This window comes from Oncorhynchus nerka, linkage group LG14 (genome assembly GCF_034236695.1).
Source record: "Oncorhynchus nerka isolate Pitt River linkage group LG14, Oner_Uvic_2.0, whole genome shotgun sequence".
In the NCBI taxonomy this organism is placed as follows: domain Eukaryota; kingdom Metazoa; phylum Chordata; class Actinopteri; order Salmoniformes; family Salmonidae; genus Oncorhynchus; species Oncorhynchus nerka.
The window spans coordinates 15,932,637-15,956,434 of record NC_088409.1 but is presented as its reverse complement, the minus strand read 5'-3'; the positions used below and the strand labels follow the sequence as shown (position 1 = coordinate 15,956,434).

Genomic DNA, 23,798 nt, shown 5'->3' with positions numbered 1-23,798 from the left:
AACACCAGATCTAATCCTGTGAAGAGTATTTTGAATAATAATATCCCAAAGATGACTTTCTTATTTTAGTTGTAATCCTTTCTTGCCCATCTTGAACCAACCAGTTGAAGAGAACTATACAACAGTTGTCTTTTCAATGAAGTTGTGCCAATTTCTTGATTATTGATGGTTGACAGTAAGTGGCATCCTGCCTCAATCAGGCAGTGACTACAAATTACATAACTTTTGTCTCAGAGGGAGATGGGAAGGGAGGAGCATAAGAGATTGACATGGGGATTGAGAAAGAGAGAAAAGGGAGAGATCTATATAAACTGAGTGAATAAAACTGTGAAGATAGGGTCTGTGGACAGAGCAGGAGGAGAGACAGTGAACCAGAACCATGGGCTCTCCCGTCTGTTTTATGGTGCTCTTCATTTTGGCTGCTGAGTCTGTACATGGACAGGACAGGTAAATGTTTCAACAATATCCTCAGGAAACATTTCACCATGTAATATCAGTGCCTTCCTGTGTCCTGTATGTGCATGTAGCTTTAACTTCAACTGACTTGTACTTATGTTTTAGCATGGTCACATGCACTGTAAAAAAGGATTCAGGTGGTTAGTCAATTATACTTGAAAATATAATTATTTTGACATAAAAAAGCGTAGTTGTCATCTTTACTTGAATATAATTAGTACTTTACATTACTTGTTCAATCAACCTCACCCCCCAAAAAATAATGAATTCAGCATAAGATAAATGCAGCATCTACACAACTGTTTGTGTGTAAAAACAACTACAAGGAAAATTGTGTTTAACAATTATCATAGTATTTCCTTTCAACTAAAGAATTTTAAGTTCTTCCAACAACTTGCCATGTGGTTCTTTTTTAAAAACTTTACGATACTTTTAGACAATGTTGTTTGCACGTTTGAAGAATGAAAAGATCCCATTTCTACGTTAGTATCAAACAGTTTGTTATGCTATGAGGTGTAATGGACCAAGATGAACGGATATCCAAACCGTAGGGCAGATTGACATTCAATGATGTGACCACCCATTCTCACTATTAGTTAGATCATATGCCCCACTCTTGACAGAGGCAAATACATAAATCTACAATGCTTGCAACTTTACCTCCAGTTAGTGCTAGTGGAATAAGCTCTGCTCTCAATCATTCCTGTTTCAGGGGATAAAGATGCCAAGCGATGAAATACATAAAGACATATTTAACACAAACACTGTTTAACACAATCAATGAAAGTAACTAAACAGAAAGATTAAGTAGATCAAATGAAGTTGTCTCTTAGTCATATAGTTGTCTCTTAGTCACTAAGTCACTAAGTTGTCTCTTAGTCATTTTTATGCTGGACTTAATATATTAGTGTTTGTGAAACACTAAAATGTAAGTATATTATACCTAAAAATACCTCATGTTGGAAATCCTCAAAAAGCTGATGGAAATAGTTGCCTACATTTTTTAAAGTGGAACTAGCACAATATGTTTTACAGTGCGAGACGTTTATATTAGTTGTATTCTGATCTAATGTTTCAACTCAGATTAATCTGAGTACTTCACTGCCTCTGAATGACTGGCACATTTAGCCTTTTGATATACTGGTGTTTGACCAACAAAACATCTTTAGGTTTTTGTCTCTGAATGTGATACTTTACATTCTAGACTGTTAAAAGTATTGGGTGGTAGATACAGTCTTCTAAATGCTACCTTCTCTTGGCTCAGGTTCTTTATCTCAGCTCCCAATGTGTTCCATGTGGGGGTGAAGGAGCGTGTTTATGTCCAGCTGGGTAAAGCCCTCCTGAATAAACGTGTTACCCTCTACCTGGAGCATGAGGCAACTACACATCTGATGTCTCAAAAGAGCAGCACTGTGTGTACTGAGGAGGGACAGATCCAAACTGTGGAACTAGAGGTATGACTTAGTGAGACTTGCCTTGATAAAATTAATGACCATACAGACTATATCACAAACCAGAAAAAGGAGAGACATTAGGTCTTATTGGTTTCATTTCAATGTTTTTCCCACCTTGCAGGTAGAAAGGGACAAGCTGCCCACCTTTGTGGATATTCCCAATCTTCTGCTGGTGGCTGAGATGGATGGGGTGACAGACAGAAAGATGGTGAGGGTCCTAGTCTCCCAACATAGAGGCTACATCTTCATTCAGACTGACCAGCCTATCTACAACCCTACACAGCTAGGTACATCTACAGTCTACCTGAAATAGAACCCCATCTTAAAGGGATACTTGGGATTTTGGCAATGAGGCCCCCTTATCTACTTCCCCCAGAGTCAGATGAACTGGTGGGTATCATTTTTATGTGTCTGTGTCCAGTATGAAGCAAGTTAGAGGTAGTTTCACGAGCCAATGCTAACTAGCGTATCTGCTAAGACACCTATAGACATCTGACTCTGGGGAAGTAGATCAAGGACCTCACTGCCAAAATCCCCAAGTACAACTTTAATATTGGTCAAAGGTTTACAATTAAGATATTATATTAGGATTTTATTTTTACCAGTGAGATACAGGATATTTACCCTCAACCACTCAATGAAGCCCCATGATGACGTTTTTCAGATCTCTATTTTTGTGAGTACAAACTTGACATTTTTGACCACATTCCGTTGTTATATTTCATTTGATTAAGTGTTGAAATGTTTATCATTGTGGTGGAGATCTTTGATGCCACAAAAAGCTTGTTTTGATGTTTGAAAGAGTTGTGAAATAGTAACTGATTTGTATTGTAACTGATTTGTATCTCCTTGGTAGAATGCTGCGGGCAACCGGATAATGAAGACTCTTAAGAGAGCTACGGATGGAATATTCACCAATATCCCTTTTAATATCCCTGATGTCTCAGAGTACAGTCGTATATTATGTGCTATAGAAATTACACAATTATTCAACGTTAGCATCTATTAATTGACTGATATTGTGCAACTATCCTTATTTGATCAATTGATGACATGATTTACAATACATTACAATAAGACAACCTAATATCATACCTGGTGTGTTTTATTATAGAATGGGTGTGTGGAGGATCGTGGCTCATTACCAAGGAGATGAAAAGAATGCTGTTACTGCAGAATTCCAAGTCAAGAAATTTGGTTCCTATTTTCTCTTTTTATCTCCTTTGCTCAACTTACTCTATTTACCATTTGAATATTTCAAGTTTAAAGCCAATCTTTCTTAAAATATTTTACTGAAATTGTATTCATGCTATTATTTATACATTTTCTTCCACATGGAGAAAGGATAAGAGATGTTTTGTTCTTCTGAACATGTTTTGTTTCAGTGCTGCCGAGCTTTGAGGTGACCGTCATACCTAAGCAAAGCTACTTTCTATTGAACACTGAACAGTTCACCTTCACAATTTTAGCCAAGTAAGATTTAATCCTGATACAACATCTAGCTCCTTACAAAGTGCTGAAAATAAAATGTCTGGGTAGCCATTCAGGGTAGCCATTTGATTAAATGTTCAGGAGTCTTATGGCTTGGGGGTAGAAGCTGTTTAGAAGCCTTTTGGACATAGACTTCGTGCTCCGGTACCGCTTGCCGTGTGGTAGCAGAGAGAACAGTCTATGACTAGGGAGGCTCTAGTCTTTGGACATTTTTAGAGCCTTCCTCTGACACCGTCTGGTATAGAGGTCCTGGATGGCAAGAAGCTTGGCACCGGTGATGTACTGGGCCGTACGCACTACCCTCTGTAGTGCCCTGCAGTCGGAGGCCGAGCAGTTGCCATACCATGCAGTGATGCAACCCATCAGGATGCTCTCGATGGTGCAGCTGAAAAACATTTTGAGGATCTGAGGACCCATGCCAAATCTTTTCAGTCTCCTGAGGGTGATTAGGTTTTGTTGTGCCCTGTTCATGACTGTCTTGGTGTGCTTGGACCATGTTAGATTGTTGGTGATTTGGACGTCAAGGAACTTGAGGCTCTCAACCTGCTCCGCTACAGCCCCGTCGATGAGAATGGGGACGTGCTCGGTCCTCCTTTTCCTGTAGTCCACAATCATCTCCTTTGTCTTGATGACGTTGAGGGAGAGGTTGTTGTCCTGGCACCACACGGCCAGGTCTCTGACCTCCTCCCTATAGGCTGTCTCGTCGTTGCCTGTGATCAGGCCTCCCACTGTTGTGTCGTCTGCAAACTTAATGATGGTGTTGGAGTCGTGCCTGGCCGTGCAGTCATGAGTGAACAGGGAGTACAGGAGGGGACTGAGCACGCAAATGTAACTTTAGTTCGGGCTATGTGGTTCTCATTGAGACATTCACCCAAGTACAAGTCCTCTAAATGTTTATCAAATCTATGAATATGTTATAGAACTCTGTCAGTTGGTCTGACCTCACTGTATTTCCCCCTCAGGTACTCCTATGGTGAGAGTATAAAGGGAGCTTTCCACTGCCGGTTTGGACTGAAGGAGAAAACACAGGGGCCAGATGGTGAAAAAGACAGGATTGTCTTCATCAGAGGATTGGAGCTGACTGGATCGGTGAGAGGATAAATGCGTCATATTTCAATCAAAATATATGTACTCTTCGATCAGAGAAGAAGACTCACAAAGACTAAAGCTCTGGGAGCTCTGAAGGACAACTGACGTGGCGGCCAACCTATTTCTACATAAAGTTACAACATTTTGGTTTAAGCAAAGCTTGAGTTATGGTTTGACCAAAAACCTGTCGCTTGCCTTTTTCTCTCAGATACAAGATGGAGAGGGGTCGGCGGTTCTCCAAGAATCCAAGCTCCTAGAGCAACTCAAATCCAACCTCAACACCACCCTCTCAGAAGTGGTCCAGAGCGAAGCACAGCTTTACATGGCCGTGTCTGTCACTGACATCATCAGTAAGGCATCAGTTGTTGTTCTTAGTTTGAACAAAAAGAGACTTTTGAAATGTGGTACAGTCATACAGTAGGTACAAGACAACTAAAGGATATTGGTAGTGTACTGACTTTATCCCTTCACCAGGTGGTGAGCTACAGGAAGCAGAGGTCTCTCTTCCTGTTGTTTCCCAGCGTTATACTGTAGACCTGTCCCGTACCCGCTCTCACTACATCCCTGGAGTTCCTCTCAGTGTAGTGGTAAGCCTCAATTTGGATGACAGAGATACGTTAGATTGAACAATGTCTATCTGTGAAATGATAAACTGTATATTGTTTTGTCCGGTGATCTGTTAGGTGGTGGTCCGTCTCCCAAATGGTTCCCCAGCTGTTGGAGAGCCAGTGAGAATGCATCTGCCAGAACTCCAGGATGGAGACCAAACTGTAAAGACTAACCAGCAGGGCGCAGTGTGGCACGATTTTAACCTTCCCAATCTTGATCGTGACATTACTGTGGAGGTAAGTATAACAAAATAGTCCACATAAAACTGTAGCTTCTAGCAGTAGCTTCAAGCAATACAGCAATAGGCTGTGAACTAAACACTGAAGGAATCATATGAAACTAAAGACTTTGGATTGGTTCTCTCTTCTTTTATCCGTGGTTTTCCCCTCTCTGTTTCCATCAGGTGACTGTAGATGACCAGAAAATGACCAAAGACGTCAATCGTACATCGTCTCCTGGCAACACCTATCTGAGCGTGAGCGTGAGCCAAACGATTCTGACGCTGGGTCAAACCCTTTCCGTTGTATTCAAAGTCTTCAATGGGCCACCAGAGGATGGGTTTATTTACTACATGGTGAGAGATATATGCCCAATGTATGACCATATTAGAGACACATATTTCCCTCAGATTACACAGATCCACAACATTTTTTAAAACCAACACGATTTTGATAAACTCTCATATCTACTGGGTGAAATACCACAGTGTGCATCACAGCAGCAAACTTTGTGACTTGTTGCCACAAGAAAAGGTCAACCAGTGAATAACAAACACCATTGTAAATATAACCCATATTTATGCTTATTTATTTTCACTTTTGTACTTTAACCATTTGTACATCATTATAACACTGTATATGTACATAATATGACAATTGTAATGTCTTTATTCTTTTGGAAGTTCTGTGAGTGTAATGTTTACTGTTCATTTTATTGTTTATTTCACTTTTGTATATTATCTACTTCACTTGCTTTGGCAATGTTAACATGTTTCCTATGCCAATAAAGCCCCTTGAATTGAATTGAATTGAAATCACAAGGAACAGGACATGGTGGAAAAGTTCTATAAGTGAAAAACAATCACTTCTCTGTTTTTAATCGTCAGGTTTTCAGCCGTGGAGTGCTAACAAAACAGGGTTCTGTCAAATCAGGGGACTTAACAAAGGTTCAGCTTCCAATCACGTCTGATATGACCCCCTCCTTCCGTCTGATTGGCTACTACTATGATCAGAAAGGTGACATCATTACTGACTCTGTGTGGGTAGACGTGGACGATGCTTGTGAGGGGACAGTGAAGGTGAGTGAACAATGACTGGAGTAGATCAGCATCAGCATTGACCCAGAGAGTTCTGGAGTATCAGACAGCAATGTGGCCAAAGCCTGTTAGAAACACAAAACAAACAAAGAGAAATAAAGGCTTTCATCTATGCTCACTGTTAATAAGTTACAATTCAGTTCAGAGTCATTTACTAATGATACGTATTTGGTGTTATCATCCTAATCTTTTCCTATGTATATTTATATGCTCTAGGTATATGTATATTTATATGCTCTAGGTATATGTATATTTATATGCTCTAGGTATATGTATATTTATATGCTCTGGGTATATGTATATTTATATGCTCTAGGTATATGTATATTTATATGCTCTAGGTATATGTATATTTATATGCTCTAGGTATATGTATATTTATATGCTCTGGGTATATGTATATTTATATGCTCTAGGTATATGTATATTTATATGCTCTAGGTATATGTATATTTATATGCTCTGGGTATATGTATATTTATATGCTCTGGGTATATGTATATTTATATGCTCTGGGTACATGTATATTTATATGCTCTGGGTACATGTATATTTATATGCTCTAGGTAAAGTCAAAAGATGAATATCTACCTGGAAACACGGCGAAGCTGGAGATAGACTTAAATGGTCAGAGGGCCAAAGTTGCCTTGCTGGCTGTGGACAAGGCTATTTATGCTCTCAATGCCCACAACAAACTCACCCCCAAACAGGCAAGCTACTATTATTTTAATATTATTATTTCATTTGTTGGGTGGGGGCACATCAGCTTTAATATTGCAGAAATATTGTAGCTTCCATCAATGTAATTGTCTGCATAATTTCTAATCCCCTTATATATATTTTTTGAATATACAGTACCAGTCAGAAGTTTTAGAACACCTACTCATTCAAGGGTATTCTTTATTTTTGCTATATTCAAATTATATAATCAAGGTGAAGACATCAAAACTATGAAAAAACACATATGGAATCATATAGCAACCAAAAAAGTGTTAAACAAATCAAAATATATTTTAGATTTTAGATTCTTCAAAGTAACCACCCTTTGCCTTTATGACAGCTTTGCACACTCTTAGCATTGTCTCAACCAGCTTCATGAGGAATGCTTTTCCAACAGTCTTGACGGAGTTCCCACATATGCTGGGCACTTGTTGGCTGTTTTTCCTTCACTCTGCTGTCCAACTCATCCCAAACCATCTCAATTGGGTTGAGGTTGGGTTATTGTGGAGGCCAGGTCATCTGATGCATTCCATCACAAATAGCCCTTACACAGCCTGGAGGTGTGTTTTGGGCCATTGTCCTGTTGAAAAACAAATGATAGTCCCACTAAGTGCAAACCAGATGGGATGGCGTGTCTTTGAAGAATGCTGTGGTAGCCATGCTGGTTAAGTATGCATTGAATTTTAAATAAATCATCAACAGTGTCACCAGCAAAGCACCCCCACCCCATCACACCTCCTCCATGCTTCGTGGTGGGAACCACACTTGCGGAGATCATCCGTTCACCTACTCTGCGTCTCACAAAAACACGGCGGTTGGAACCAAAAATCTCACCTTTGGACTCATCAAACCAAAAGACAGATTTCCATCTGGTCTAATGTCCATTGCTCGTGTTTCTTTCCCCAAGAAAGTCTCTTATTCTTGTTGGTGTCCTTTAGTAATGGTTTCTTTGCAGCAATTTGACCATGAAGGCCTGATCTCCTCTGAACAGTTGCTGTTTAGATGTCTGTTACTTGAACTCTGCGAAGCATTTATTTGGGCTGCAGTCTGAGGCTGGTAACTTATCCTCTGCAGCATAGGTAACTCTGGGTCTTCCTTTCCTGTGGCGGTCCTCATGAGAGCCAGTTTCATCATAGCACTTGATGGTTTTTGTGACTGCACTTGAAGAAGCTTTCAAAGTTCTTAAGATTTTGACTGACCTTCATGTCTTAAAGTAATGATGGACTGTCGTTTCTCTTGGTTTATTTGAACTATTCTTGCCATAATATGGACTTAGTCTTGGCTATCTTCTGTATACCACCCCTACCTTGTCACAACACAACTAATTGGCTCAAACGCATTAAGAAGGAAAGAAATTCCAGAAATGAACTTTTAACAAGGCACACCTGTTAATTGAAATACATTCCAGGTGACTACCTCATGAATCTGGTTGAGAGAATGCCAAGAGTGTGCAAAGCTGTCATCAAGTCAAAGGGTGGCTACTTTGAAGAATATAAAATATGAAATATAGAAAAGAAAAACCCTTGAATGAGTAGGTGTGTCCAAACTTTTGACTGGTACTGTATATACACATATACAAGCTACTATTTACTAAATAATAATTATACATATTGTCTCCTCAACATTATTTCCTCTAAAACTCACTCCTTATAATGTACAGGTATAAATATATTCTATGCAATAAAGACCAAACGGCTCTTTTTGACTAATAGTGTGAATATTTTGTGTGCTGTTTACAGGTATTCTCGTCCATGCAGTCCTATGACCTCGGTTGCTCATACGGTGGCGGCTCAGATACAGCCTCTGTGTTGAATGACGCTGGCTTGTCATTCATCTCCAACTCTCATGTGCTATCTAGGATGAGGAAGGGTATGACGAACGTAGTGTGATTAAACAAAACAGCTGTCTAGTGTCGACACTGCTTCTTCTTTGGTCCATAGTTTCTGAATGATGTTCTCTGGGATAGGGTTAAACCCCCTTTAGGAGGTAGACAACTGCTTCTTCTTTGGTCCATAGTTTCTGAATGATGTTCTCTGGGATAGGGTTAAAACCCCTTTAGGAGGTAGACAACTGCTTCTTCTTTGGTCCATAGTTTCTGAATGATGTTCTCTGGGATAGGGTTAAAACCCCTTTAGGAGGTAGACAACTGCTTCTTCTTTGGTCCATAGTTTCTGAATGATGTTCTCTGGGATAGGGTTAAAACCCCTTTAGGAGGTAGACAACTGCTTCTTCTTTGGTCCATAGTTTCTGAATGATGTTCTCTGGGATAGGGTTAAAACCCCTTTAGGAGGTAGACAACTGCTTCTTCTTTGGTCCATAGTTTCTGAAGATGTTCTCTGGGATAGGGTTAAAACCCCTTTAGGAGGTAGACAACTGCTTCTTCTTTGGTCCATAGTTTCTGAATGATGTTCTCTGGGATAGGGTTAAAACCCCTTTAGGAGGTAGACAACTGCTTCTTCTTTGGTCCATAGTTTCTGAATGATGTTCTCTGGGATAGGGTTAAAACCCCTTTAGGAGGTAGACAACTGCTTCTTCTTTGGTCCATAGTTTCTGAATGATGTTCTCTGGGATAGGGTTAAAACCCCTTTAGGAGGTAGACAACTGCTTCTTCTTTGGTCCATAGTTTCTGAATGATGTTCTCTGGGATAGGGTTAAAACCCCTTTAGGAGGTAGACAACTGCTTCTTCTTTGGTCCATAGTTTCTGAATGATGTTCTCTGGGATAGGGTTAAAACCCCTTTAGGAGGTAGACAACTGCTTCTTCTTTGGTCCATAGTTTCTGAATGATGTTCTCTGGGATAGGGTTAAAACCCCTTTAGGAGGTAGACAACTGCTTCTTCTTTGGTCCATAGTTTCTGAATGATGTTCTCTGGGATAGGGTTAAAACCCCTTTAGGAGGTAGAAACTGCTTCTTCTTTGGTCCATAGTTTCTGAATGATGTTCTCTGGGATAGGGTTAAAACCCCTTTAGGAGGTAGACAACTGCTTCTTCTTTGGTCCATAGTTTCTGAATGAATGATGTTCTCTGGGATAGGGTTAAAACCCCTTTAGGAGGTAGACAACTGCTTCTTCTTTGGTCCATAGTTTCTGAATGATGTTCTCTGGGATAGGGTTAAAACCCCTTTAGGAGGTAGACAACTGCTTCTTCTTTGGTCCATAGTTTCTGAATGATGTTCTCTGGGATAGGGTTAAAACCCCTTTAGGAGGTAGACAACTGCTTCTTCTTTGGTCCATAGTTTCTGAATGATGTTCTCTGGGATAGGGTTAAAACCCCTTTAGGAGGTAGACAACTGCTTCTTCTTTGGTCCATAGTTTCTGAATGATGTTCTCTGGGATAGGGTTAAAACCCCTTTAGGAGGTAGACAACTGCTTCTTCTTTGGTCCATAGTTTCTGAATGATGTTCTCTGGGATAGGGTTAAAACCCCTTTAGGAGGTAGACAACTGCTTCTTCTTTGGTCCATAGTTTCTGAATGATGTTCTCTGGGATAGGGTTAAAACCCCTTTAGGAGGTAGTTTCTGAATGATGTTCTCTGGGATAGGGTTAAAACCCCTTTAGGAGGTAGACAACTGTCCATAGTTTCTGAATGACAGGACAACTGCTTCTTCTTTGGTCCATAGTTTCTGAATGATGTTCTCTGGGATAGGGTTAAAACCCCTTTAGGAGGTAGACAACTGCTTCTTCTTTGGTCCATAGTTTCTGAATGATGTTCTCTGGGATAGGGTTAAAACCCCTTTAGGAGGTAGACAACTGCTTCTTCTTTGGTCCATAGTTTCTGAATGATGTTCTCTGGGATAGGGTTAAAACCCTTTAGGAGGTAGACAACTGCTTCTTCTTTGGTCCATAGTTTCTGAATGATGTTCTCTGGGATAGGGTTAAAACCCCTTTAGGAGGTAGACAACTGCTTCTTCTTTGGTCCATAGTTTCTGAATGACAGGTAGACAACTGCTTCTTCTTTGGTCCATAGTTTCTGAATGATGTTCTCTGGGATAGGGTTAAAACCCCTTTAGGAGGTAGACAACTTAACATTTCACAGACATGGATCCACTAAACTAGACATGACATTGGCTGGGACTTAAATCCCAACCTTCAACATAAAGGGAAAAAAAATTGAAAAAATAACACCAACTCAGACGTACATTTCAACAAAGCATTAATGACATCATAGTTGCTCAAAACCTACAATATGTTGATGTTTTGATTTGATGGTCTTCACCCTACTGTATGTGTGTTTGTCTTAGGGTTTAACTGTGAGTCAGGCTTCAGACGACAGAGGCGTTCCCTGGACCTCCAGGAGCAGATGGTGTCCATAAGTATTACAACGTTACTTTACTATTGACTGTCACTAACTGCTGCCTGAGGTGGTGGGAGAGACTGTTCATCAGTCCTGGCAGGTACGAACTAAAACCTTTTGTCACTACCTCACCATCTCCAACTCCCAGAATCCAGTTACTCAGACGCCAAGCTGCAGGAGTGTTGTTCTCATGGCTTGTCCCAGATCCCCATGCTGAGGACGTGTCAGCAGAGAGCCGAGAGAGTGGCACGAGCCAATAAGGACCATGTCTGTGTCAAGGCCTTCCTGGACTGCTGCATAGAGGGAGAGAAGTTGAGGGAGAAGAAGAAACGAGACGACGCCCAGAGAGGACATGGCAGGAGTGAGGATGACTTGATTGTTGGGGATATTACCATTCTAACATGTATAACATGATAACAGACACTATCCTTTAGACAGACATGTCTGACTTGTTATAACTTAAAAGGATTGGATGAGAATACAATCTTAAAAGGTTATATTATTGTGACACCTTTAGTCTACACTCTCTCCTCTCAGCTGCGAGTGCCACAGACATCGAAGACTTCTTTGACACAACCAATCAGCAAATACGCAGAAGTTTTCCCCCAAGCTTTGCATTCACAGTGGTCGATATAAACGGCAAAGGAAGGTGAGAAATGGACATTTAGACACACAGTATATCGGCGCCATGTGTCTGAAACACTATTGTAATTTGTCTCTCTCTCTGTCTCCCTTAGTCATACTGTGGCTCTGCCTGATTCCATCACCACCTGGGAGATACAGGCTGTCAGCTTGTCTGCTTCTCATGGTAACATCCTCCTCTATTGGTTCATATTCCTGTACCTAGACAGTAAGGAACATGTGGTGTCATTCTGGAGAGTAATGGACCTGTCTGTGTGTGTCCCTCCTGCAGGCATCTGTGTGGCAGAACCACATGAGTTCCGTGTGTTTAAGAAGGTTTTTGTCTCTCTGAGGCTGCCGTACTCAGTCAAAAGATTTGAGCAAATGTCTATTGCTCCTGTTGTCTACAACTATTGGGACCAGGCTGCACAGGTAGAGTTGAATCACTTTCTGTAGTACTACAGTTGAACACTTCAGAAGCATATACAGAAATATGAAATGCCATACAGCTGATGGAGCACTTCCTCCTTCTCAGATTGCACTCCACATGGAGAGAAATGACAAGCTCTGTTCACCAGGCTCCAGTTCCATCAAAACCTATGTCAACATCACCGTGGAGGCCCACTCCTCCACAGCCGTCACATTCTCTGCAGTACCCATGGAAACCGGCCCCATACCCATCAAAATACGCCTTTATGACATAGAGAATGAGGACGGCAGTGATGCTATTGAAAAGATTCTGAATGTTAGAGTAAGTATACAAAAAATATCGGGGAAAATTACTACTACAAAAAATTGAACTGAAGATCCATTACTGTAAAGCTACTGCATTTATGTAATATAATAGTTGCTCATATTTTAGACGGAGGGAATAGAGAAGAGAGTGGAGGAAACTCATTTTGTTGACCTGAATGGCAATATTGGTGAGATTGCTAACAGAATATCTATGATGACAGCATTTTATTCACGTAAATAGTTTATGGCATAAAAAGCACCAACCAGCTTCTCTCATTCTCTGTTGTCAGGGAAGAGTCGCAAATCTTTCACGATTGATGGAAAGTTACCAGACAACACAGTCCCTGGCTCCAGCACCAATATCTTCGTAAAGATGGAAGGTCTGACTCATTTTACCCTCCAATCATTTCTCTTCACAACAGTATTGTCAGTTTAATATCCAATCTCGTCCATTCCCCAGGGGAGCTGTTTGGCAAGTCCACTTCCACGACCCTGCTCTCTCCCGATGGGGTTAGAAGCTTGCTCAATGCTCCTCATGGATGTGCAGAGCAGACTATGAAACGTATGGCCCCCACAGCCCTGGCCCTCCGCTATCTGGACCTTAGCCAGCGCTGGTATGAGCTGCCCGCTGGCACCAGAGACACGGCCCTCCAGTTCACAGAGCAAGGTGTGGGAGAACTGTAATGAAGATGTTTTATTTTCATTTATAGTAAGAAACACAAAATACAATCTCTCTCTCTCTCTCTCTCTCTCTCTCTCTCTCTCTCTGTCAGGCTATATGAGAATTTTGACGTTTAAAAAGGGTGATGGATCGTATGGAGCTTGGACGCACCATCCCACCAGTTACTGGTCAGTACATCTCTCTTTACGTTGCTTGTTTTTGTGGTACTGTAGTTTTCTGTCTGTCTGGAATAAAAGCCTGTAAACACTGCAACTCTCCAGGACTGGAGCTGGCCGATCCTATCACAGTGTTTGTTACCCTTCCTCTCTAGGCTGACGGGCCTTGTTGTGAAAGTGATGTCTCTGGTGGCAGAACGTCAGAATGCAGGCGGTGGAGAGAAGGGGAGATGGGCACAGGGTGTGTCTGAGCAGCATATCATTGATTCAGTCAGATACCTCCTGGTTAAACAGAAGGAGGATGGATCATTCTCGGACCCTAACCCAGTCATACACCGGGAAATGCAGGTAGAGGATTATTCAAAACACTAGTTTTAACATGAAGATCACTTTATTGGGCAGTTTCACACAAGGTCCAACCGAAATTTGACTTCCGCTTTTAACCCAACTCCTCCGAAAGACACACATAACATAGACAGGTTTTGGAGAGGTGTGGGAGGCTTCCACACTGGACGCCTGGGGAGCGTGGGGGTTAAGTGCCTTGCTTAAAAGCACAACAGCAGGCAAAGGCATCTAGGATTTCATTCCAGCAACCCTCTGGTTGCCAATTCAGTCAGACGCAGGACTGGAACTGGCAACCCTCCTGTATTTTCTCTTTATCTGTTGAGTTGTCTCTTTTTCTCTCTAGGGAGGCATTGGAGGGATAGAGGGAGATGTCTCCATGACTGCTTTCATAACTGTGGCTCTAAATCGCTCCCTCCCTTTCCTGACAGACAACAAGGAGCGTAGCGATACGGTAAGATAGGTGGACATATTTCCTTATTAACTCACAAGTGTTTAGTATAGTGTACTTTTTCATTGTGTTACCAATTAACCGACTTCAACCGAATCATCCGTCTAAATCATCCGTCTCTATCCTGGAGAAGAAGAAAAACAGAGACATCAAATGCTCCTATTTTTAACCAGAATGGTCTGTGTTTGTGTTTGTGTAGAAAGCCATTATCTCCAAAGCCACCGACTACCTGCTCTCACGTGTTGAGGGGCTACAGAGGCCCTACGCTGTGGCCATAACAGCCTACTGTCTGTCAGTCTGTCTGTCTGACCGGAAACAGGCTGAGCCTGCCTGGGAAAAACTCAAAGGACTGGCAACTGAAGGTATTGTCCTATTCCACTCCTGTTATAGGTCAGAATGGTGGGGCTGATGGGGGATTGCTGCTGACATTGATATTCTTTGACTGCTCTTGACAGGGGAAGACCATTGCCGTGGGTGGTATGCTAACGCTGGCATGGTGAATGAGGAAAAGAAACATTATGTACCGACAACAGAGGCCATAACAGTAGAGACTACAGCCTATGCCCTGTTAACTGCAGTGGCTCATAAGGACGCAGAGTGGGCAAACTCTGCAGCCTGCTGGCTGACTTCACAGGAGAACTATGGAGGAGGTTTCAAGTCCACACAGGTGAGATATACTGTACTGATGGAGGAGACTTCAAGTCCTCACAGGTGAGATATACTGTATTGATGGAGGAGACTTCAAGTCCTCACAGGTGAGATATACTGTATTGATGGAGGAGACTTCAAGTCCTCACAGGTGAGATATACTGTATTGATGGAGGAGACTTCAAGTCCTCACAGGTGAGATATACTGTATTGATGGAGGAGACTTCAAGTCCTCACAGGTGAGATATACTGTATTGATGGAGGAGACTTCAAGTCCTCACAGGTGAGATATACTGTATTGATGGAGGAGACTTCAAGTCCTCACAGGTGAGATATACTGTATTGATGGAGGAGACTTCAAGTCCTCACAGGTGAGATATACTGTATTGATGGAGGAGACTTCAAGTCCTCACAGGTGAGATATACTGTATTGATGGAGGAGACTTCAAGTCCTCACAGGTGAGATATACTGTACTGATGGAGGAGACTTCAAGTCCTCACAGGTGAGATATACTGTATTGATGGAGGAGAATTCAAGTCCTCACAGGTGAGATATACTGTATTGATGGAGGAGACTTCAAGTCCTCACAGGTGAGATATACTGTATTGATGGAGGAGACTTCAAGTCCTCACAGGTGAGATATACTGTATTGATAGAGGAGACTTCAAGTCCTCACAGGTGAGATACACTGTATTGATGGAGGAGACTTCAAGTCCTCACAGGTGAGATATACTGTATTGATGGAGGAGACTTCAAGTCCTCACAGGTGAGATATACTGTATAGATGGAGAGCCAAACAATGCCAAAACATGATGTGGCAGCTTCATTGCCTCCTAGTGCATGTAGTTTCCTTGTTCCTAGTTAGCATGTTTTGCTAATTTTCCGCCTTCATATTCAGTCCAACAATACTGATATTCTACTGATACAGTGACCCAAGGGTGATAGTCCCACTCATTGAGAGTCGATGGACATTTGACATTTTACACTACACCATTTGGTAGAAATAACATGCTAAATGTCTACTTTCAATTTGTATCCAGTCTAAGCATTCATCTTAATGTCTTTAGGATACTATAGTGGCTTTGGAGGCTCTCTCTGAGTATGCACTGAGCAGGCCCCAACCTCCCATCACAGAAGTGGAGGTACAGTTCACTATTCCAGGGAAGAGCGACATTCAGAAGCTGTCATTGGACAACAAGGGGGATAAAGTAGAAACGGAGCTGAAGGTATACCCACTCCAACACACACACACACACACACACACACACACACACACACACACACACACACACACACACACACACACACACACACACACACACACACACACACACACACACACACACACACACACACACACACACACACACACACACACACACACACACACACACACACACACGTAACTCTCTCTCTCTGTCTCTACTTGGCCAGAGACTGATTGGTAATCCTATCATTAACGTAGCCCTAACGGGACAGGGAAAAGCCAAGATGAAGGTGAGCGTCTTTCTCATCAAAAAATATTTATTGATGTTCATTCAAACTGGTAATATATTGATCTGTCTGGCAGGTTACGAAAGCTTACCATCTACTGGACACCTCAGACGACTGTAACCTTCTGTCAATCACAGTCAAAGTAGAGGGGAGGGTAGAGTACACTGGTGAGCGCACAGCACCACTCTGATTCAGTGCTCCTTTTACTACAGGTTAGGATGTGTGTGACTGAGTTCCACGAGTACACTATGAAAACACTTTGTTTCTTCAGCCCAGATTGTTGAAGACTACAACGACTATGAGGGTGACTATGGAGACGGAGAGAAAAGGGAGGAAGAGGATGTCCCCCGATCAGCGATTGAGTGGTTTGACGCTCGCAGCAGACACAGAAGAGATACTCAGCAAAGCCGGAATTCTGAAAACGATGTTGAATACGAAGTCTGTGTGAGGTATGTTAAACAGAGAGGTCTGTGTGAGGTCAGTTAAACAGAGAGATCTGTGTGAGGTCAGTTAAACAGAGAGGTCTGTGTGAGGTCAGTTAAACAGAGAGGTCTGTGTGAGGTCAGTTAAACAGAGAGATCTGTGTGAGGTCAGTTAAACAGAGAGGTCTGTGTGAGATCAGTTAAACAGAGAGGTCTGTGTGAGGTCAGTTAAACAGAGAGGTCTGTGTGAGGTCAGTTAAACAGAGAGGTCTGTGTGAGGTCAGTTAAACAGAGAGGTCTGTGTGAGGTCAGTTAAACAGAGAGGTCTGTGTGAGGTCAGTTAAACAGAGAGGTCTGTGTGAGGTCAGTTAAACAGAGAGGTCTGTGTGAGATCAGTTAAACAGAGAGGTCTGTGTGAGGTCAGTTATACAGAGAGGTCTGTGTGAGGTCAGTTAAACAGAGAGGTCTGTGTGAGGTCAGTTAAACAGAGAGGTCTGTGTGAGATCAGTTAAACAGAGAGGTCTGTGTGAGATCAGTTAAACAGAGAGGTCTGTGTGAGATCAGTTAAACAGAGAGGTCTGTGTGAGGTCAGTTAAACAGAGAGGTCTGTGTGAGGTCAGTTAAACAGAGAGGTCTGTGTGAGGTCAGTTAAACAGAGAGGTCTGTGTGAGATCAGTTAAACAGAGAGGTCTGTGTGAGATCAGTTAAACAGAGAGGTCTGTGTGAGGTCAGTTAAACAGAGAGGTCTGTGTGAGATCAGTTAAACAGAGAGGTCTGTGTGAGATCAGTTAAACAGAGAGGTCTGTGTGAGGTCAGTTAAACAGAGAGGTCTGTGTGAGGTCAGTTAAACAGAGAGGTCTGTGTGAGGTCAGTTAAACAGAGAGGTCTGTGTGAGGTCAGTTAAACAGAGAGGTCTGTGTGAGGTCAGTTAAACAGAGAGGTCTGTGTGAGGTCAGTTAAACAGAGAGGTCTGTGTGAGGTCAGTTATACAGAGAGGTCTGTGTGAGGTCAGTTAAACAGAGAGGTCTGTGTGAGGTCAGTTAAACAGAGAGGTCTGTGTGAGGTCAGTTAAACAGAGAGGTCTGTGTGAGATCAGTTAAACAGAGAGGTCTGTGTGAGATCAGTTAAACAGAGAGGTCTGTGTGAGATCAGTTAAACAGAGAGGTCTGTGTGAGGTCAGTTAAACAGAGAGGTCTGTGTGAGGTCAGTTAAACAGAGAGGTCTGTGTGAGATCAGTTAAACAGAGAGGTCTGTGTGAGATCAGTTAAACAGAGAGGTCTGTGTGAGATCAGTTAAACAGAGAGGTCTGTGTGAGATCAGTTAAACAGAGAGGTCTGTGTGAGATCAGTTAAACAGAGAGGTCTGTGTGAGGTCAGTTAAACAGAGAGGTCTGTGTGAGGTCAGTTAAACAGAGAGGTCTGTGTGAGATCAGTTAAACAGAGAGGTCTGTGTGAGATCAGTTAAACAGAGAGGTCTGTGTGAGATCAGTTAAACAGAGAGGTCTGTGTGAGGTCAGTTAAACAGAGAGGTCTGTGTGAGGTCAGTTAAACAGAGAGGTCTGTGTGAGATCAGTTAAACAGAGAGGTCTGTGTGAGGTCAGTTAAACAGAGAGGTCTGTGTGAGGTCAGTTAAACAGAGAGGTCTGTGTGAGGTCAGTTAAACAGAGAGGTCTGTGTGAGATCAGTTAAACAGAGAGGTCTGTGTGAGATCAGTTAAACAGAGAGGTCTGTGTGAGGTCAGTTAAACAGAGAGGTCTGTGTGAGGTCAGTTAAACAGAGAGGTCTGTGTGAGGTCAGTTAAACAGAGAGGTCTGTGTGAGGTCAGTTAAACAGAGAGGTCTGTGTGAGGTCAGTTAAACAGAGAGGGAACTGATTCTGTCATGAATATACAAATAACAGAAGATTTGTGACTGGGAGGAATATTTTGTGACGGCCTAGGCGATAGGGCAGTGGTTTTTCAGTAAGCTAACTAACTTGTATTCTTTAGTCATAGTCTGACCAGGAATCTCACAGGAATGTCCATAGCCGACATCACACTGCTCAGTGGCTTTGAGGCACAGACAGACGACCTGGACAAGGTGAGTCTTCATCATCATATAGAGTCTGTATAAACACGTTACCAACCCCCTCCCTTTACTTTTCTTTAGTAACCAATGTTCTGTCAGTCTCTCCCCTGATCTTCCTCTCTCCCTTCCCCCTTTTCATCCCCTGATCTTCCTCTCTCCCTTCCCCCTTTTCATCCTCTGATCTTCCTCTCTCCCTTCCCCCTTTTCATCCCCTGATCTTCCTCTCTCCCTTCCCCCTTTTCATCCCCTGATCTTTTCACCCTTCCCCCTTTTCATCCCCTGATCTTCCTCTCTCCCTTCCCCCTTTTCATCCCCTGATCTTCCTCTCTCCCTTCCCCCTTTTCATCCCCTGATCTTCCTCTCTCCCTTCCCCCTTTTCATCCCCTGATCTTCCTCTCTCCCTTCCCCCTTTTCATCCCCTGATCTTCCTCTCTCCCTTCCCCTTTTCATCCCCTGATCTTCCTCTCTCCCTTCCCCCTTTTCATCCCCTGATCTTCCTCTCTCCCTTCCCCCTTTTCATCCCCTGATCTTCCTCTCTCCCTTCCCCCTTTTCATCCCCTGATCTTCCTCTCTCCCTTCCCCCTTTTCATCCCTCGATCATTCTTTCCGCTCTCCCTTCCCCCTTTTCATCCCTCCATCATTCTTTCCTCCCTCCTTCCCCCTTTTCATCCCTCTATCATTCCTTCCTCTCTCCTTTCCCTCTTTTCATCCCTCGATCATTCTTTCCTCTCTCCTTTCCCTCTTTTCATCCCTCCATCATTCCTTCCTCTCTCCCTTCCCCCTTTTCATCCCTCGATCATTCCTTCCTCTCTCCCTTCCCTCTTTTCATCCCTCCATCATTCTTTCCTCTCTCCTTTCCCTCTTTTCATCCCCATCATTCCTTCCTCTCTCCCTTCCCCCTTTTCATCCCTCCATCATTCCTTCCTCTCTCCTTTCCCTCTTTTTATCCCTCGATCATTCCTTCCTCTCTCCTTTCCCTCTTTTCATCCCTCGATCATTCTTTCCTCCCTTCCTCTTTCTCTAACTGTTGTCTCTCCACAGCTAAAGAACCCTGATGAACAATACATCTCTCACTACGAGGTCTCACATGGCAAAGTGCTGTTGTACTTTAATGAGGTGAGACTCACACAGACACGAATACACAAGCAACTCGGTGGAACAGTGTGAAATCGAAAATCCCAAAGGTGTTTTTTCTGTCTCTGTCCAGATTGAGGAAAGGGAGTGTGTAACGTTTAGGGCTGTGCAGACAGTAACTATAGGTTTACTGCAGCCTGCTCCGGCCACATTCTATGACTACTATGAACCAGGTATACAAGGCTTTCTTTTCACGTTTATTCTCTACTTTTTTTTTTACCTTGACAGATTTTTTTGTATCTGTAAAATAGTCTTCTGAATATATTAGCCATCACTAAAAAATAATGCATAATTTAACTATCTCTCCCCATCTGTCACTGTTTCTCTCTCTTCCTCCCGGTCTGTCTGTCTTTGCTAACATACACCTCCCTCCCCTTTCCCTCTCTCTCTCTCTCTGTCTCTCTCTCTCTCTCTCTCTCTCTCTCTCTCTCTCTCTCTCTCTCTCTCTCTCTCTCTCTCTCTCTCTCTCTCTCTCTCTCTCTCTCTCCTCCCTCTCTCTCTCTCTATCCTCCCTCCCTCCCTCTCTCTCTCTCTCTCTCTATCCTCCCTCCCTCCTCTCTCTCTCTCTCTCTCTCTCTCTCTCTCTCTCTCTATCCTCTCTCCATCCTCTCTCTCTCTCTCTCTCTCTCTCTCTCTATCCTCTCTCCCTCCTCTATCTCTCTCTCTCTCTCTCTCTATCTCTCTCTCTCTCTCTCTCTATCCCTCTCTCCCTCCTCTCTCTCTCTCTCTCTATCCTCTCTCCCTCCTCTATCTCTCTCTCTCTCTCTCTATCTCTCTCCCTCTCTCTCTCTCTCTCTCTCTATCCTCTCTCCCTCCTCTCCTTCCCTCTCTCCCTCTGTCCCTTCCTTCCTCCCCTCTCTATCTCTCTTTCTCTCTCACACACACACACACACACACACACACACACACACACACACACACACACACACACACACACACACACACACACACACACACACACACACACACACACACACACACACACACACACACACTATCACAGACAGAAAGTGTACTACTTTCTATGCTGCACCAAAAAGAAGCAAGATGGTTTCAACATTGTGTTCAGGGGATGTGTGCCAGTGTTCAGAGAGTAAGTTGTTATTTCTATCACTATCGCCAACATTCTCTCAGTTACCCTATTGAAGTATTCTCTCACTGTTATGGCACCAGACCTGGGTTCTAATAGTGTGGACAATTTGATTGAGCCTGCCTGTAGGGCCTTAAAGGCGGGATTTTACCATTTTGGGACTATCCCATTGGTTCTGGTTCCATTGGTTAGGGTCTGTATTACACTAAAGAAAGTCCCATTGGTTTTTTAGGGCCCTGCCACAAAGAGAAGGGCACTTTTGGACCACTGAAGCTAGAGAAGAAAGATCGTTTTGAACATGCTTGCTATTCCCCCACTGTGGATTACGGTCAGTAGACAATTTAGCTATGAGTATGACACAGGTCAATCATTTAACAGTTACAGTATGGGACAAATAAGGTGAAGCTAGTAATTCATTTTAAATCTGGTTGTTTTAGGTTTCATTGTCCAAGTCATCAGTATGTCTGTGAAGAGTAACTTTGAACTCTACACAACTAATGTGACTCAGGTACTCCGAGCCAGTAAGTGATAAAACCATTATTCCAATCCTGACTTGAGATCTCTGTCTGTGACTAGAATGTTCATGAAGACGTAACCATAGATAGTACATATACTTCTTTCTACGGTCATGGTAACGATGGTAACTCTGTGCCCTCTTTCTGCCAGCCGGAGATGTGAAGCTGGAGGAGAGCAAAGTGCGAGTGTTCGCCAAGAGGCTCCAGTGTAAAGGACAGCTAGAGACAGGGAAGACATACCTCATCATGGGCAAAGATGGCTCCACCACCGACTCGAATGGCCAGTAAGTTCTGGCTATGATGTCATAAGACAACTGATGATGTTTTTACCACTAAGGTCTTACTCTGTGAGAACTGGACTTCCCTGGTAAATGTCTCACCATTTCTCTGTTTGACTTTTAGGATGCAATACCTTTTGGAATCAAATACCTGGATTGAACAAGTGCCTAATGAGAAAAAGTGCCAAGGATCAAAGAACAGGCCTACATGCAAAAAATTTAAAGACTTTGTATCTGAGTACATGTTGAATGGCTGCACCCAGTAACTGGGTTACTGACACGTTAACATGCATACTCAACACATCATCTAGAAAATGACATGTTTTTATCGAGTCATGTAATTTAAAGACTTTGTATCTGAGTACATGTTGAATGGCTGCACCCAGTAACTGGGTTACTGACACGTTAACATGCATACTCAACACATCATCTAGAAAATGACATGTTTTTATCGAGTCATGTAATTTAAAGAAAGTACATGTTGAATGGCTGCACCCAGTAACTGGGTTACTGACACGTTAACATGCATACTCAACACATCATCTTGAATGGCTGACTTTGTATCTGAGTACAGTAAGTAACTGGGTTACTGACACGTTAACATGCATACTCAACACATCATCTAGAAAATGACATGTTTTTATCGAGTCATGTAATTTAAAGACTTTGTATCTGAGTACATGTTGAATGGCTGCACCCAGTAACTGGGTTACTGACACGTTAACATGCATACTCAACACATCATCTAGAAAATGACATGTTTTTATCGAGTCATGTAATTTAAAGACTTTGTATCTGAGTACATGTTGAATGGCTGCACCCAGTAACTGGGTTACTGACACGTTAACATGCATACTCAACACATCATCTAGAAAATGACATGTTTTTATCGAGTCATGTATTTCAGTGTTTGTAACATCCACTTTCAATACTTATCAAGATCAATAAAATGGCATTTTTAACCACAACATGTAATTCAGTCTTTGACCAACTTTACCAACAATATGAAGGAAATGAGAAACATAAAACATCCATAATGTTTACAGGTTTATTTAATAATTGTGTTTAAGCACATGGCAATAAATACAAGGAACATACACTGACGATATTTTTATTTTTATTTTGTTTCACCTTTATTTAACCAGGTAGGCCAGTTGAGAACAAGTTCTCATTTACAACTGCAACTTGGCCAAGATAAAGTAAAGCAGTGAAACAAAAACAACAACACAGAGTTACACATAAACAAACGTACAGTCAATAACACAATAGAACATCTGTATACAGTATGTGCATATTAAGTAAGGAGGTAAGGCAATAAATCGGCCAAAAGTGGCGAAGTAATTACAATTTACACTGGAGTGATATATGTGCAGATGAGGATGTGCAAGTAGAAATATTGGTGTGCAAAAGAGCAGAAAAACAAAAAACAAATATGGGGATGAGGTAGGTAGTTGGTTGGATGGGCTATTTACAGATGGGCTGTGTACAGCTGCAGTGATCGGTAAGCTGCTCTGACAGCTGACGCTTAAAGTTAGAGAGGGAGATATAAGTCTCCAACTTCAGTGATTTTGCAATTCGTTTCCGTCAATAGCAGCAGAGAACTGGAAGGAAAGGCCGTCAAAGTAGGTGCTGGCTTTGGGGATGACCAGTGAAATATACCTGCTGGAGCGCATGTCACGGGGGAGTGTTGCTATGGTGACCAGTGAGCTGAGATAAGGTGGAACTTTACCTGCAAAGACT

At 42.4% G+C, this 23,798-nt stretch overlaps 1 protein-coding gene across 1 annotated transcript; it reads left to right on the top strand.

Annotated features, from left to right (window-relative positions):
* The first annotated feature begins 324 nt into the window (after positions 1–324).
* c4b (complement C4B (Chido/Rodgers blood group)) lies at positions 325–22,399 on the top strand. The gene is made up of 41 exons (XM_065027506.1): positions 325–447; positions 1,721–1,910; positions 2,032–2,197; positions 2,516–2,586; positions 2,767–2,858; positions 3,025–3,107; positions 3,296–3,383; positions 4,364–4,490; positions 4,699–4,840; positions 4,965–5,077; positions 5,174–5,335; positions 5,503–5,673; positions 6,205–6,396; positions 6,981–7,124; positions 8,874–9,003; positions 11,373–11,444; positions 11,574–11,786; positions 11,963–12,074; positions 12,163–12,233; positions 12,339–12,478; positions 12,582–12,797; positions 12,909–12,969; positions 13,072–13,161; positions 13,242–13,448; positions 13,555–13,630; positions 13,774–13,966; positions 14,307–14,414; positions 14,611–14,773; positions 14,867–15,078; positions 16,128–16,286; positions 16,495–16,557; positions 16,631–16,721; positions 16,826–17,003; positions 18,963–19,053; positions 20,083–20,157; positions 20,249–20,348; positions 21,179–21,268; positions 21,498–21,593; positions 21,703–21,786; positions 21,932–22,064; positions 22,183–22,399. Exons 1-41 carry the CDS (start codon positions 380–382, stop codon positions 22,322–22,324), a joined length of 5,175 nt encoding a protein of 1,724 aa, XP_064883578.1. The 5' UTR covers positions 325–379; the 3' UTR covers positions 22,325–22,399.
* The last annotated feature ends 1,399 nt before the right edge of the window (positions 22,400–23,798 follow it).